The sequence below is a fragment of the Sinohyriopsis cumingii genome, chromosome 6 (assembly GCF_028554795.1).
Source record: "Sinohyriopsis cumingii isolate HCF-2022 chromosome 6, ASM2855479v2, whole genome shotgun sequence".
NCBI classification, from domain to species: domain Eukaryota; kingdom Metazoa; phylum Mollusca; class Bivalvia; order Unionida; family Unionidae; genus Sinohyriopsis; species Sinohyriopsis cumingii.
In genome coordinates, this window is record NC_142966.1 from 64,455,358 (window position 1) to 64,469,680 (window position 14,323).

The 14,323-nt window shown below is 36.3% G+C and overlaps 1 protein-coding gene across 3 annotated transcripts in view; it reads right to left on the reverse strand.

Moving 5' to 3' along the window:
• The window catches only part of LOC149797091 (uncharacterized), a 73,690-nt gene extending 68,851 nt beyond the window's left edge, over positions 1 to 4,839 (reverse strand). For all 3 annotated transcript variants that reach the window (XM_089961762.1, XM_089961763.1, XM_089961764.1), the window contains exon 1: positions 4,688 to 4,839. In XM_089961762.1, the coding sequence (XP_089817888.1) occupies positions 4,688 to 4,707 (20 nt within the window). In that variant the 5' untranslated portion in view covers positions 4,708 to 4,839. The remainder of the gene's footprint in view (positions 1 to 4,687) is intronic.
• Between the last annotated feature and the right edge of the window lie 9,484 nt (positions 4,840 to 14,323).

Consider the following 14,323-nt stretch of genomic DNA (forward strand, 5'->3'; position numbering starts at 1 on the left):
TAATAACTACAATGCATACAAAAACCAATCATTTGATTTGACATATACAAAAATAGTCACTATCGTTGTATGTCAGTAGCTTTACAGTCGCTGACTTATCATTCATTCACTAATCCTCTATGTAGGAAACAGAATGATATAATTAACTTTTTTTCAGTACAAGTAAATTCAACCTTTGACCTTTTGACCCTAAAATTAATAGGGTTCTTTCTTATCAAATGTATTAGTGATTCTCAAACTTTGGTTACATAGTCAATAATTGAATTTATTATGCAGAAACCATTTTTTCTTACTTCAGTGGCAAAGACATTGACCAGTGATCTTTTCATGCCAAAACTGATAGGATTCTTCTTTACTATCAAAACCATTATCCTTGCGAAACTTTGTAAAGATAATGTAGGTCATTCAACAGCTGATTATCTGTAAAAACATAGCTTTTCTTTGCACACTGCCTTATATAGAGTTTGTAATAAAGCGATAGTGAAATCTTTCCCATGGGCTGTCTGAACAAACAGATTCACCTGACATGGCCCTTGGAAACTTAAATGTGTTACTGTTGACAAGTACTTAAATACCATCCCTGCTAAATTCCATTAAAGGATAGAAAATTCTGCTACTTGTTAGGTAGCAACCACAGGGGACAATTTGCAAGTACTCCTTTGTTCTACTTATAAACATGAAACTACACCTTAATTAACAGGTAATTAAAAATATATATTATTAATACAATTAGCTAAGTTATGGAACAAATTTTTGAATGTTGGTCTGGATGGTCAAAATTTGGCAATATTGATGCTATTTGGTAGCTACATGTACGTAAGTACATTCTATGCAAGATAACTACCAAAGTTCTGAGAGTTACATTGTCTATTTGTGAAATAAAACCATAAATCAAAACAGCTCAAAAGATTACTGATGAAGCATGGATATGAGAAAATGAAATACGAGTGAGAACCATATAGATGACTGGATCTAGATAACCGTTCGTAGTCATGAAAATGTTCACATATATTGTCTGTAAATGTTGAAGACATTAACCCCTTTTATAACATGAAAATTATACCATAAAGGACCATTTACTCACAGCTCTATGATCAATTACTGAAAATATACATACTTAAACTGCCTACCTATTACAATATAAGATACATGTACAAGAAGCTTTAACATCAGTTTTTCAGAACAGTGAAATAAATCTATTTAACAAAGGCAACTTGAGCAAAATGCCTTCCCCAAGGTCACACTACATTAGCTGACCCATGCTGATATGATGGTTGGATTCAACCCTGCACCCTTTTGTTATCAAGTCTGGCATCCTAACCACTGTGCTAAGGCAGCTTATGGATAACATTAAAAACTCCAGATGAACTATATTACTGGCACAGTGTAAAACAAGTTTGCCAATATTAAAACAGGCATGTAAGATAGTCCATAGCCAATAAAGCTGTCAAAAAGTTAGAAAATTCTACCAGGTATCCATTGATTCTAACGATTGGATACATGGTACCCAATGAAAGGAAAATCGTATTAAATGTGTACACCTGAAGTCAGCATTTTTTAATTCACTGTATCCTATAAATGTCACTACCAAATGTCATCTGGTAAAAAGTCCAAGAATTCATCCTCATTTTCTGATAAAGTTCTGAAATTCTGCATCACTGTCTAGCAAATTGTAGTGGTGTAATCATCATTAATATTATCAGACTCCCTTTGCTCGGCCTCAGTGTCTTATGTGGATTTTTGAGACTAAGCTGGAGCTTTGTAAGTAACACTTTGATTAAACAATTTGTGAAATCTACTCAGGTTTGCAACTGAACACATGTCAAATGTGCGGCAAGATCAAATATTCACCCTCTGTTACTTGCCACACTCATAGCTCAAAGAGATGTTACATGGGAAAACAAACTAGTGGGTAATGAGCAATTATTTAATGGAAGCGGTATACCTCAGCTTGGCACTGAAAAAGTACATGTATTTGTAGCTCAATCAAATGGTTTGTTAACTCGAAAATAAAGTGAGTGTTGAGTTTAAAAGCACTGGCAGAAAACTTTTTCATGGTTAATGGGTAACCTATAGCTCATTTTATTACCCCAGTTATTGTCAGTGGGCAGGTACTCAAGTACCCAGATATCCATTCACATCTTTAATGGTAAAACACAAAAAAGAAAGACTAAAATATCTAAAATCATAGACATCACATAAGACATTATATATTAACTGGCAACCATGTCTGTAGGTCAGTGAAACATGGGAAATAGGCTGGCATTATTTAACAGAGACTGCACTGAAAGCATCAATAAATATACTATCTTAAATACTTACCAGTAAAGCATTTTTATAATATGCAAAGTATTAGCTTGAGAAAGAGTTTTGAACAAAATGTGTCAATTTAAAGCAACGATGCTTATATGTTGAAAATAGTATGTGTACCTAAATAGATTTTTTAGGCCCTATGTCTCACAAAGGATGAAGATGATGATGTATACATAGAGACATACATGTGACATAAAATAAGCCATTGTTGGACATATTGGGAGTTTTTATTTCAAAATAGACAGGAATTTCAAAGAGAGTGGTGAATTTTTCATAGCTGTCCATGACTATGACTTTCTTATTCCAGTGAGGATCCAAAGGTTGGGCACAATGCTATTAGTTTTTGTCTACTCTGTTTGTATGAGATCACTTGCAAGTTTCAAGTCATGGAACATTATTTTGACTAGATCTGAAAAATGATTTGCTACCATAAAATGGGCTATAAAATTGGCAAACTGTGTCACAAATTGTAAGTCTTTATTCACATTTAGATTCTGCAAACAAGGATTTCAATAATGGCACATTTGTTGTCGCATTTAATATGCTGCATGATGTGAAATGTCATTCTTGCCAACACTGCAGATTTTAAGTCAGCTTTATGGGAAGGGCAGAATGCATACTCATTTTCCTGGAACTTCATTCTAATAACTGAAATTCCCATTTCCATTCTTCACTGAATTACATTTTCTTGGAACTTCATTCTAATAACTGAAATTCCCATTTCCATTCTTCACTGAATTACATGTAATATTTTTGTTGCTTAGGTTTGGGTGTTTCAGAAATGGGAGATAATGCAAGTTTAAACACCTCAACAAACTTTAAACACCAAAACTAAACCACCTGGTTTTATGCTCACTGAACTCTTTAGAATTCCAACCATAACCAAATAATCACTAATCCTTTTGTAATTCATTCTGGCCAAACATAGTATATCCATATCAACATACTTTAAACATTGAAGCTAACTGACCCTGCTGACAGAGTTGAAGGGGTGTTAGCTGTTCTATGCTATCTGAAATTAACAACTAATTGTCATTGACCTGCTTCTGCCAGTTGAGTCACTTGATCACAGGCAGCATTATTGCAAATATACCACAACGGAATGCATATATGGGGATTTCAGTGAGTGATGGGAGGCACCCCTTATCTTAGGAGGTTAACTTGTATGCATGGACTTCAAGTATGCATGATATACAAGAATACAAACCCATGCTGTTCGATATAGGTGGATAAAACAAAATGTTGCATGTCTCCAAAATTGTGAGTAGGTCTTGTCTCCATATTTTTGTTGAGTATCCCAGTGCATAATCTGCACATGAGTGTAAACTGTATCCAATATGTAGTCTACCCCTAGTATACTCACTTTTACACACTTTATGATAATCCCACCCCCATAATAGTCACAATGTAGGACATATCATGTATCCCTTGAAACAATATTGAAAAATAAGCTGTGCTACAAAGTAAATTGATATGTTCCTCCATGGCTATAAGATGCCTTGATACTTAAATTGGCACAAATCATAAACAGTTTAAGGGTATTATCAGTGCAATAAATCAAGGCCCCAAAAGTGTATTGGAACTGACAACATTCTGAATAATTTGCATTCAATGTAAAATCATTGTTATCCAAGATGCTATATGATACGTTCTTGAACCATGAATAAATATTACATGAAAATTTCTTATCATGCAACGATCATATGACATATCCACACTTGCTCCCAATCACTTGGCCAAAGCAATAATTTTGAATTATCAATGGCACATCTGATCAGTCAGTTAATATTGATGGAACAAGTGATTACCTACCAATTTTTCCCATTGATTTGAAATGGTGACAGGAGGCAGTGTTGTGTGATTACACCTGGATTTAAAAGCTGCAAAACATTGAGTTTGATATGGAAATAATTAAAACATACTGCTAAACGACCATTCAGCCAACCTTAAGTTCAGAAACAAAGAACCACGAGATAAAACTGTTATCGAAAATAGGTTTATATGTGCACTGATGAGTTCTTTTTGCAATAGTCTAGTCGCAGTGTTTTCTGAATAGGTGCAATCAAATCTCGAAACACTAACATGTCAAAAAAGGCATTAAAACAATCGTTGTACAGTCTGTACTACTGAAGAGTGAAGACACTGCAGTACAGACAGTGGGACCCTTCTAAAATACAAAACCAAAGGAGTTACTTAATGTATATGTATTAACAGGGTCTTAAAGTCGCTGTCTTCATTCTATTCTTAAGAATTCGCCGATATTGGCGTATTTAGAATCAAGTTCGCGTCAGATACCCGTGTATTCCTCTAGCTTTCTAACGTACTGGCAAAACCTCCAAGTCGCTCTAATATGATTCACATAAATAAAGGATACGAATAAGCTCCAGACAGCATTTCAATTGATTAAACTGTAGTTATGTTGATGCTCTTTACGTATTGCAATCCTAGTAATGTTCAGTTTCCATAGTTGGACGGAAAATGCTCCTAGATACCGGGAATTACTTTTGATGAAGAGCTAAGAGTAGTTCATGCCGCCATATTGTTTTGGTAACAAGAAGTTTATTGATATGGCATTTCAGATCTGTGCGCAAGTGCAAAATTAGACTGGTTCTCATGCAACTTACAGCAAATACTAGCATAAGAAACATTTCCTAGTAGTCTATTGTATCAACCTACCTCGTATAGACTGTTTCCCAAACCATATTAATAAATACATACGCGTAACTTTGTGTAAGAGTAGTAGATAGCAGCCAAGTCTATCTTTCGTCTTAAACAATCGGTCGCATCCATTCCCGATGAGTACATTTGGTACTTTCGGAAAGGTACAAAGAAGATGTGAGTGAAATATTGCACGAAGTAATAAATTACAACCAAATAAAGCATGTTTTTTTTTTTCACGTTTATTATTGACTACAAAATTTTAAGACCTGTGTTAAGATCGAACTAACATGAAATTATATTAAATCATATTTTGTTTGCTTCAGATGTACCCGCCATGTCGGCCAATACTGCGCGTAGGGTAATTCTGCGCAACGATACGTCATTTCTGTAAACATTGTATCACGTACTATTTTGGGTCAAAAATCCATTTTGTATTCAGAAAGAACAATCGTACATTATTTAAGAAAAGTGATATTCATAAAATGTAAAAAAATATCCCACATTTTGACTCGAAATGCACATAAAAATATGATTTCTAAATGGCAACGTGAAGACCCACTCCATGACCTTCTTAAGCCTGTAACCCGGAAAATTCGATTTACTATGCATCTTTTAGAATCATACAAATAAATACATTATATAAAAGATGGAAATGTGTACCTTAAAACAAAACTGTATTTTAATCCAAGTTTCCAGTTTTGCAAGAAGTTGTCCCACACGTACAAAATCGTCTGCTACCCAACGTGTCTACTTGCCGCTAGAACATCAATTATCAACAAATTCCCCGGAGTATAGTCTGTTTCTAATTTCTTTAGTAATTTTTCCCCATCAACAAGACGTCGTAATCACATTACATCCTATTCATTGTTGTTTCTCTTCCACGTAATAGCTTATTTTTCATAAAATGTTGAACTTTACTAACTTTTTTACAAGCTCTGTTTAGTTTAGCAGCAGAGAGGGTGAACAGACCATAGAATTCCGACAAAACAAATAAAACAAACAAATAAATCATCTCGTAGAAAGGTCAAGATTTTACAAATGAACTTTCCTTGAGATGTTTATTTTTGCAATGACCGATTGTGCTAATAAAACCTCAGTTCGAAATAGTAGCTGAAAAAATAAAGTACTCTACGTGTTTATTTATTTCTTGTTTATTTTTTTGACGACCAACGTTGGTAGGTACCCTCTCTGCTGCTCCTCTTCTGCTGATATTAATTAAATTATTATGTTATAATAAAAATGGTACATCCAGAATCTCATACTGCAAGAACAGCACGAGAACGATTAGAAACAATTAAAAAATTTCTTCCTGTCAGAGACTCATTTAGAAAAAATCTACAAGCGCAGCAAGAATCAAAAGTTGAGTACGAAGAAGACACTAAAAAACTATTTAAACCCGTCACTGTAGCTACTAAGAAAGCTACAGCGGCTGTTGAAAAAACTATATGGGGAGATATTGCGGAGGAAGATGAGAAGAGGAAAAAGGGTATTTTTCCGGTATTAGAACAAACTGCAGTGCAGGCTGAAAAAATAGCAGCGAGAACTAAAAAAACAAAGAAGATTTTACGAGACCTTCCAACTGACATAGCTGCGGCTCAGCCTCCACCTGTTGATGAGGAAATACTTGAAGGTATTGAAGAACTTCGTACTGAAGTCGCCGATGTGAGAAAAAAACTTGCATCTAAATCCAAACCAGCAGGAGAAAACGTAGAATTAATTGCAAAATTTAACGAAGGAGTTGTTGAGGAAATTAGAAAAACTGAAAGAGAGAGATTACCTGAAGCAATATTAAATAGTATATCTAATAAATCTAGTATTTTAAAACCCCGTTATGAAAAAACAAATGATGATAATTTCATTAAATGGATATATCGCGTATATTACAACAAAAAACAAGCTAGAGGTTCAGAATTTGAAAGACTTAAAGAAGAAGTAAAAAGACTTTATAGAGAGAGACGGGAACAACTAGAACAAGGAGAGTCCTCCCAGTATCAGCTTCCTCCACCTCTGCAACAAATAGAACAACAGCAATCTTCTTTGCCACAGCAAAGGTTGAAGTCGGAAATTAAAAAGACTAAAGAGCTAATTAAATCACTATTCCATAAGAAAATTCCTTCACCTTCACATAAAATTTCTGCACCGGATGTAACATTTACACCGACAGGTTCACCATCTGGATCACCCCCGGCCACCACTGAAGTACTTACTCCGGTAATGCAACCACCAGTATTTAAAACACCTCAAGATGAACCTAAAACAGGACGTGGTTTATGTCCTGATAATATCATCAATGACGTGTCACGGTTAGAAGTTCTCATAGGAGGAAAACGTGCTGGAAATAATTCACCAGAAATAACTAATGAAGCAGCTGATATTTGTCGGCGACTATTTCAAGGTGGTATCATGGATATTGGCGTTTACCGAGAACTTATTGATGAGCTCGTTGATGACTAGTTGTTAGATAAATGGTAAATAAAATAAGATGATTGTGCATGATAATCATCGTAAACCCACACAGGTTAGAGCGGTAAACTCACGATTACCAATCTATGAAGCAATTTACGGAAATGGACTTGGTGATGTCATTCGAGGATTATTCACGAGGATAGCTCCAAAAGTAGCACCCGTCGCAAAACAATTATCGATGAAGGCTATTGATATTGTTCGTGATAAAGCTCCTGGTGCAATTGTCAATGTTGCTGGTAAGGCGTTCTCGGCGATCAAAGAAAGATTATCACGATTATTGCGACGAAAACAACAACCACTAGTAAAATTACCAAGTACTGAGGTGATGCCCGCAGACGTAAGTAAAATAATAAATCAGGCTGCAAATCAAAAACTAGCGGCGTTAGCAGATCAAGGACTCGGTGAATCTGGAAATAATATCTCAAGTTTGATATCAGGAAGTGGAACTTCCCGAGGTGGAACTTTCCGGCGGCGGTGATCAACGTGTTAGACGAAAAATAATTATAATAAAATGTTCAAGCGCGTGTCCGACACAGCATTTGATATGGAAGCACCCATCCTTAAGGATGAATCTGTACGTGATTATCAATTTTATTCCTATGACGCAAAACAACCAGATCAACGTGGAAGAATTGAACTACAAGTTCATGATACAAGTAGATACTTTTTACCCGCTGATGCCTTTCTTGAGGTAGAAGGTACAATTATAAAAACGGATGATACTAATTACTTAGATCCAGTAAAAATTGGGTTTGTCAACAACGGGATCATAGCATTATTTAGTGGCGCCACATACATGATTGATGGAAAAAATATTGAATCAATTCAGAATGATGTCGACGTTGCTACAACAATAATTGGTCTGGCGAGATATTCTGATGATTATACAAGATCAGCAGGTCCCAAAATGATGTTTGTGAAAGATAACTCCGATAACCCTGAAAGTGATCCGTACAATATAAGACAACCAAGAAACCTCGCCAATACCGCTGATGCTGACATATGGCCAGTGGTTCATGGTTCTAATGACAATTTCAACTTGGGATTTGCAGCACGTAGAAATATGTTGCTAGGAGGCAATAGAGGTTTTTCATGTACAATTCCACTATCGCATATTTTTGGATTTTGCAGGAATGTTAAAAAGGTTATTTTTGGAGCTAGACACACGGTTGTTCTTGTAAGAAAGAACGATGATAATGATGCTCTGTGGAGACCCGTTGGTGATGCTGGTAAAGTAATATTATCAAAACTTTCATTGTGGATGCCGGTAATGACTCCAACGATCGCAGAAGAACAGCGATTAATTTCTTTCATGGATGCAGGTGGTAAATCCTTGTTGTCATGGTTAACAACAAGCACAGACAGTATGCAAACTAACGTTAACGGTCAGTTTACATGGCATATAGCATCACAACAGGGTGTTTCTGCACCACGACATATTTTTATTGCTTTTCAGAGAACTAATCGTTTAAACTCACAAACTCACTCTCATATGATATTTGACCAACTAGGTCTCACAGATATTTCTTTACGGATAAACGGACAACAGGAACCAACAGAGAATGTACAACTAAATTATGCATTAAATCACATAGGACGTGCATATCATCGTTTGATGTCATTTATGGGACGTGATCAAAATGTTGATACCGGGTTGCAAATATCACAACTAGATTTTAAAAAATTGTACCCGATTTATTATTTTTCATTAGAACATCTTGATCTATCAAAACAATCTGTCGTTGATATACATCTCAAAGCAACATTAAATACCGGTGGTGGTGTTGATTACAGAGCGATCGCGGTCATACTTAGCGACAAGGCCATGCTACTTGAAGGTGGTAGTGGTCGAATGAGGGTCGTTGATGCACCGGTGGAAAATCTTTAATCGTGTTATTTAGAAAAATATATTTTATATAAAAATGTCGTATAGTCATGTTAATGTTACTCTGACTCCTGGTCAGGTAAAAAAGCTTCAATCAAAAACCGCCAACAAATGCGGAACTAAAATATCACTAAAACGAGATCAAATTGGTGGTGGTCCAAACAAATTATCGTTGACAAATAATCAGATTAAACATTTCAATAAAGCCCTGGAATCAAAAACTGGAGTTCAATTCCATCTCTCCCCGAGCGCCATCAAAGACATGGTTAAAACAGGTGGTATATTTCCACTTCTTGCGGCCATTCCGGCATTAATAGCTGCGGCTGCTCCAGCCGTAGCAAAAGCGGCCGCGTTAGGTGCTGTTGGAACAGCCGCTGGAATGGCACTAAAGAAAGCAACAGGGCGGGGATACAAAAAAAAGGGGCGCGGTCTAAGATTACCGGGATCTCGTTGGGGGAGAGGCCTAAGGCTTCCAGGGTCATTTCGTTAAATGTTCCATCATCAAATTTTGATTTACTTGATGCTGCTAAAAAATTAAAAATATCCGCCTTTAGAGGTGTTTTTATGCGAGATCAATTACCGAAACAACCAAACAAACTAGAAACAGGTATTATTAATCTTGACAAACGTTCCGGACCCGGTACTCATTGGGTATCATACGCGGTTGACCCGCGTGGAATTGTTTATTTTGACTCGTACGGGTTAGCTCCACCTGTTGAATTTATCAAGTATGTCGCACCACTCCACGCAACAACTAGCGGTTATAAAGTTTGGTATTCAACGCTACCCACACAAACAATGACAGATCCGCCAATATGCGGCCGTGAAGTAATTAATGTACTCGACGCAATATCAAAATCATCCAAGCCGCCACATAAAGTCGTGCACGATTATACAAGCAACCGATATGTTGCGCGTAAAGCATTTTAAACAACGGATCTTATTATAATGGTTGACATTTACGGAAGATCTTCTACTGGTAAGAAAATAAAATCCGACGTTGATCTGTCAAAGTATGCGACTAAAGATAACCTCGCTGATATTATGAACCTGGCTGGAGTTGACCCAGATGAAGTTGTTATTTTTCAAGATCGATACGGTAAACTAAAAACCAGCAATATCAGATGGAATGATATAGTCCGGCGAGTACTCGGTGCAGTTACGGATAATATTCCCGTGTTTACTGACGGTGGTAGAATCAGAGATTCAAGTATATCGTTTGCAACAATTAGAGATGAAATTGCAAAAAGTGTTGCTAATCGCGTGAGAAACACCGGTGACACGATGACAGGTGAACTTAGCATGAACGGGAACAAAATAGTAGCTGTAACAGCTCCAAAATCTGACAACGACGTCGCAAACAAACAATACGTCGACGACGTGGATGGAAAACTATCCACGCTACGGGCCGAGTATGACGTTCACACGGGCGCGTTTACAAGGCTTCGAAGAAATTTTCAAAAAACCGATGATGCCATAAATAAGTTCTTTGGAAATCCTTCCGTCATTGACATGAAACTTTCTGATATCAAAAGTAACCTAGACACGATCAAACGAACACAACTAGACATCGTAGCGGGAATTCCTGAGATTATCAGTAAAACCAATCTGATTAAAATTCCAGCTGAAATAACTCCCGGGCATATCACAAACATCGTATGCACGGTATCATCGGGATTTGCAACATGGTCAAAACAAAATAATACCATCAAATATACCGCAACAGTCACTGGCGTGTACAGGCTATCTGTGTTTAGTGCTGCAAAATTTTACATATTTACAACGTTTCCATGGCGTCATTCCACCGACAGGTTTCCCGGGGTTGTATCTGTTGTATTAAATAGCGGAACCGAAGAAGTATTTATGCTGGAAGCAGCTGATAAGGAATTAACCGCAACATCTTACTGGTGGTGTTTGGAATTTGTAGCTGTAACACCTCAATTGTTTACTGCATAAATATATATGGACGGTGCACAATACAGATACAATCAAGCGCGTGAATGGCAGGCTGCGCTAAAAGATCAAGTCGATCAATATACAGTAAAAGTAAAAAAATATCGACGACGATTGGTTATCGTTGATGTGATTGTTTATTCAGTATCCGCTGTTGTTGCTGGAACCGGTGTAATATTATCAGCGTTGACAACGATGGCACCAGTAGCTGTAACTGTTTGTATTTCAGCAGCAACAACTATTGCAGGTGTGCTTGGTATCATCACAAAAAAAATATGTACTTGTACGAACGAAAAATTATCCGATTACAAAATAAAATTACATACAGCGACGGTAGCATACTCGAAATTATCCTCGTTGTTATCAGCGAGTCTCAGTGATGGAATTATATCTGATTTCGAATTTTCAATGATGACCAAAATATACGACGAAGGTATTAAAGATACAAGTATCAATAATGACAGAATTACTCCAGCAGATCGTGATCAACACAACTCCGCCAAAGATAACAATGATCTCGGTAAGTTCAATTAATCCTGAATTTAGTGTTAATTTTCCTACTGCAATTCCAGTAAAAGAAATAGCACTAGCACAATTACGGGTATATTACAGCTGGCCAAATATCAGATCAAAATCGTTTCATGGTACACCAGCAAATAATTCGCTTGTATTTACTAACAAGAACAAATCCGATGGAACACCTGACTGGGTTGTTGTTGGAATACCAACTGGCAGTTATGAGATCGAACAAATCAGTGAGGAATTTGCGCGTAGAATAAAATCAATAACGGGAAAGGAATCAAAAATATCAATAAACGTTCATGAGCCGACGTTGTCCTCGACGGTTGAAATAAACTCGCCTGATTATGCCGTTGATATTTATCAATCTTCAATCAGATCCGTGCTAGGATGGCCTGAAATTCCCCCGGTGCATAAAGGACCACCAGAACCAACTCGGGATGATTTTACGTCAAAGACCAGTCTTCGTCATGATATTAAAATGAATCCAGAATGGCTAGATTACATAGAAGTAAAACCAGGATGGAGGGGGGGGGGAACACCTGTATATGATCCTAGAGCTCTTTTGTATAATCTTAATGAACGTGTTATTGCTTTGAATATTGATTCTATATTTGCTTCAATAAACTTAGACCATGAAATACAGGTAAATAATTTACGTGATAGTTTTCAAGAGTATTTATTTGATTCAACATCCGCGCGCGATAATATTATTAGGTACATAGAAGTTTTAAATTATATAGTTAATTCTTCTGAAGTTATCTATAACAGAATTAGAGATATGGTTCTTAAGTCATCAAGCGATTATAAAAAATCCTTCGCAGCCAAGTACAAAATACCCGAAGCTGACATTGTAACGTTTAAGTTTCCTGATTATAATCCGGATAAATTAAGAAAATCTGTCAATGATGTCATTGACGAGTTTTTTCCTAAAATACTCGATGTGTGGAAAAAACTAGCACCATTAGCAGTTCTCAGATATGATAATGATCCACATGGCGGCGGAAGACACGTATCTCCGCGGATTGTTAATATAACACCGACGGTCGCGGTCAATCTGGTTTGTGACGTAATCGATGGCAGCTATCAAATAGATCTCGGAAGATCAAATCAAGCTCAACAAGGATACATCCTGTACACGTTCACACCACAAGTTCCCCCTGGAAGTTTAATCGTGCAAGAACCAACTAATCCCGTGTATTTGCGGTGTCACAATAATATGTTAACACGAATCAATTTTAAACTCACAGACCACCTTAATCGCTTAATTGACATACGTGAAGAAGAGCTTGTAATAAATCTGTATGTAAAGTCCTAAGACTTTTGTCTTAAGGATTTCTGTCGTAAGGACTTTTGTCGTAGATCTTCATGTGGAGGAGGGTTTTACACGCGAGGATTTCTTAACAGTTAGAAGAACATTTGTAACAGAGATCAGAATCAAATTCGATCAACTTAAAAAAAATAATATTTATTAATTTTACTGAAATTGTACAAATTACTTGATTTTGACTACCAACTACCCCCTCAGAAACATAAAAATGCACGAATTACTTGATTTTGACTACCAACTACCCCCTCAGAAACATAAAAATGCACGAACTACTTGATTTTGACTACCAACTACCCCGTCAAAATCAAGAAAGTTCTAACCTTGTCAAATTGTTCCTAACAAATTTTATTTATTAATAATATTATTTTTACTGAGATTTTTATTTTTTTTTTACTAAAATACAACGAAATTGCTCAATTTTCCTGATTTTGACTACCAACTACCCCGTCAGAAATCAAGTAGTTCGTGCATTTTTCTTTGATTTTGACTACCAACTACCCCGTCAGAATCAAGTAATTTGTGCATTTTTCTTGATTTTAGTAAAAAAAAAATAAATCCTCAGTAAAAATAAAATTTATAATAAATAAAATTTATTAGGAACAAATTTGACAAGGTTAGAACTTTCTTGATTTTGACTACCAATACACGTGGTCAGCGTTGACATGGACCCCAGTTACCAAAACTTTCATTTTCATTATCATCAGTAACGAAGTTACCTTGGATCGTTTCATCAGTAACGAGGTTACTCTGGATCGTTTCACGATCTGACATTATTTTTCTTAATAGTCTTATGCGAGTACTAATCGTTTTCTTTGCCTCATACTCGTGGGATAATAACGACTTAATTCTTTCTACGGCGGTAGAAAGAGGAACGAACTCCTTCACATGATCATCTTCTACGGGAGCTAGCGACTGAAACATTGCCGATTGAATCCGTTTCATGAGACTGTATTCAGATGATAGTGTGTGTGTCCCCATGGTTTTACGTTCTTGTAAAATCTCAAAGTCAGAAACTATTTTTTCAGGATTAAGTTCATCAGATATATTAATTCCATCTTTTTTTAATTTTTTAATAGCGACAATTACATCATTGATATTTTCATGGTTCATTATATAATATATAAATCTTTAAAATAAAAAAAAATATCCCAGAACCCCTTCGAGTTCGTCGGGATGTTTCTGGGACAGCACAAACA